Raw genomic sequence first — 3,302 nt, 5'->3', positions numbered from 1 at the left:
GGGAAGATTACTCAATTTTCCTATTCCTTAGTTTCATCCTTTATAAAATTATAGTGGTGATATCTGTTATGTAAGGTAAGGCAACAGAAGAGGTATTTAATAAAAGTTGATTTTGCTGGTGATTATGACGATTGTGATTGTGGTTACTACTACTACTAGTATTACTATCACTATTATTTTTGTAGTTCTTGTTATTATACTTTCCTCTTTTGTGTAACATATATATATGTTTTATATTTATATTGTGTGATACCTCTCTCTCTCTCTCACACACACACACACGCACACACATATCCATTTCCTCATTATTTTGAGAGAGAGAGAGAGAGAATGTGAGTAGGGAAGAGAGGCTGCAGGAAAGAAAGAGAATCTTAACAGTCACGGGGCTCAATCCCATGACCCTGGGATCATGACCTTAGCTAAAATTAAGAGATGGATATTCACCAACTAAGCCACCCAGACACCCCTCTTTCCACATTTTCATTTGTGTTTGTATATTTCCAGAAATAGAAGATTAAAGATAATTTTAAAAGAATAGAAAATAACAGTTAATGAAAAAATGTTGCAGCTATTACACAGAAATCATAGAGTAACCCCTGCCTGCTATTGTCATACTAGCACTCATTTTAACATGAAATTATTTATTGAATATTAACATCTATTTCAACTAATATGTGAAAAACTATTTCTGTATAGTTACAATCACTTCTGGAATTGTATACACGTGAAAAGATATGTATTTATATAGGGAGATCACAATTCTTACATTTGGATGATATATGTAAAACAGCAGTTGGGCATTTACTTATTAGATATACATATATGTATGCATAAAGTTACACAAATTCTTTGGGTGGTTTTTAACACTACTGTTAATGGCTTTATTTATCCTGGTTTTGTATATAGTACATCTACTAGAAGTGTCATATTTTTACTTTTCCACGTACTTCTTTTTTTTCTTTCAGAGTTTATTGTCAAGTTGGTTTCCATATAACACCCAGTGCTCATCCCCACAAGTGCCCTCCTCCACGCCCATCACCCCACTACCTCCCTACCCCACCCCAAACTGACCTCAGTTTGTTCTCAGTATTCAAGAGTCTCTCATGGTTTGCCTTCCACCCTCTCCCCAACTATTTTTTCCCCTTCCCTCCCCCATGGTCCTCTGTTAAGTTTCTCCTATTCCACTTATAAGTGAAAACATATGGTATCTGTCTTTCTCTGCTTGACTTATTTTGCTCAGCATAATACCCTTGAATTCCATCCATCGAGTTGCTATAAATGGCCAGATTTCATTCTTTCTCATTGCCATGTAGTATTCCATTGTATAGATAAACCACATCTTCTTGATCCATTCATCAGTTGATGGACACTCAGGCTCTTTCCATTTTGTGGCTATTGTTGAGAGTGCTGCTGTGAGCATTTGGGGTACATGTTCCCCTGTGCATCAGCATCCCTGTATCCCTTGGGTAAATTCCTAGCATTGCTATTACTAGGTCCTAGGGGAGTTGAGGAACTTCTACACTGTTTTTCAAAGGGGCTGCACCAGTTTACATTCCCACCAACAGTGTAGGAGGGTGCCCGTTTCTCCACATCCCCACCAGGCATCTATAGTCTCCTGATTTGTTCATTTTAGCCACTCAGACTGGTGTGGGGTGGTATCTCAGTGTGATTTTGATTTGTATTTCCCTGATGATGAGGGACGCTGAGCATTGTTTCATGTGTCTGTTGGCCATCTGGACGTCTTCTTTGGAGAAGTGTCTGTTCATGTCTTCTGCCCATGTCTTCATTGGATTATTTATTTTTCGGATGTGGAACCCCAGTCCCTTCTCAAACCAAGCTTTTCAGATTGCTCTTTTGCCTCCCATCTCCCTGTGCCATAGGCATAGCCAAGGTGGGACGTTTTCTATGTCCCAAGCCCCGCCTCATTTCCAGATCTTAATCCATGAGCTTTATTGATACCACCCGAAATGTAATCCCACAGGCAGGGCTGCTTCTCAGCTGGGGATCTAGCCAGGAGAGCAGAGGAGCAGTTTCTTCTGGTGCAGCCCAGGACCAGGGCACCCACCCAAAAACAGCGCCACAGCTTGAAATAGGATCACTCTCTGAACACCTTGTATTTAGAGATGGGATGATTGGATCCCTCTCAATCCTGCATCAAGGTTTTTCTCTTCTCCAGGGACAGTTTTATGAGCAGTTTTAGCAGCTCTTTCTCTTTCCTGCTGAGAAGCGGGCTCCCTCCCCTCCGTGTCTCCAGGTCCCAGATAATTTTTATCTTCCGGAGTTTGCAGTCACACACCTATGAGGCTGTCTTCTTAGTGGGCTCTGTCTCTTTTCCTCCCAGACTCCTGCGGTTCAATGTCATATGGTTTCAGGCCTTCTCTGGTTTGAGAGATGAGGGTGAGCAAAGTGTAGGGAGCTCCCTACTTCCACGCCATCTTCCCTCTATTCTCCACATACTTCTTATAACAGGATGTAACATATCAGTTGATGCTGATTCAAAGATACAGGATTCTTTAATACAGAACTACTTCAAATAATAAAAAGAATCCACTAAGTGATATACATACATTCATTCAAGCTATTAATCATGGATAAAGAAGGGGCGCCTGGGTGGCTTAGTCGGTTAAGCGTCCGACTTTCGCTTGGGTCATGATCTCGCAGTTCGTGGGTTCGAGCCCCGCGTCGGGCTCTGTGCTGACTGCCAGCTCAGAGCCTGGAGCCTGTTTCAGCCTGTGACTCCCTCTCTCTCTGACCCTCCCCTGCTCACGCTGTCTCTCTCTCTCTCTCTCCTAAAAATAAATAAAACATTAAAAAAAAATTTTTAAAAAAAATCATGGATAAAGAAAAAGTTAGATATCTTCTGGAGATACTTCCATAATTAATAGTTTACATATCACTACATATTTAAGAAATATGAGTAGACATTTAAGTTTTATATACCAGTGGATGCTTGTGCCTAGGCTCACATATAATAGATGTTTAACAAGAATTTGCTGGATAAATGAATGAATGAGTACTGTTGATGCTGACTTTAGCAATCAATCTTTCTCACTGGAATTTTGAGATAAAGTAGTTATAAAAATTTATTATGATTTATGGTTATCACTACATAAATCATTCAGTGTTACCCATTTATAATATCTTAATATTTTGTACAAATTACAAGCATTTTGGCACATGTTATATGTATCCACTGAGATAGCAGACATTAATAGGGGATTCCTGAACATTGCCTAAATTAGATTTCGAAAAGAATACAGCCATGTTTACTTTATTTATGCTAATGAGCATCCCTCAGTTGT

General features: G+C 39.7%; 1 protein-coding gene across 1 annotated transcript in view; it reads left to right on the top strand.

The window, feature by feature from the left end:
- Positions 1-1,942: 1,942 nt before the first annotated feature.
- Positions 1,943-3,302, top strand: part of LOC144237342 (protein diaphanous homolog 2-like) — a 522,961-nt gene continuing 521,601 nt past the window's right edge. The window contains exon 1 of the mRNA XM_077770998.1: positions 1,943-2,159. Within this exon, the coding sequence (XP_077627124.1) occupies positions 1,943-2,159 (217 nt within the window). The remainder of the gene's footprint in view (positions 2,160-3,302) is intronic.

The sequence above is a fragment of the Crocuta crocuta genome, unplaced genomic scaffold, assembly GCF_008692635.1.
Source record: "Crocuta crocuta isolate KB4526 unplaced genomic scaffold, BGI_CrCroc_1.0 scaffold912, whole genome shotgun sequence".
In the NCBI taxonomy this organism is placed as follows: domain Eukaryota; kingdom Metazoa; phylum Chordata; class Mammalia; order Carnivora; family Hyaenidae; genus Crocuta; species Crocuta crocuta.
This window is presented reverse-complemented; position numbering and strand designations above follow the sequence as displayed.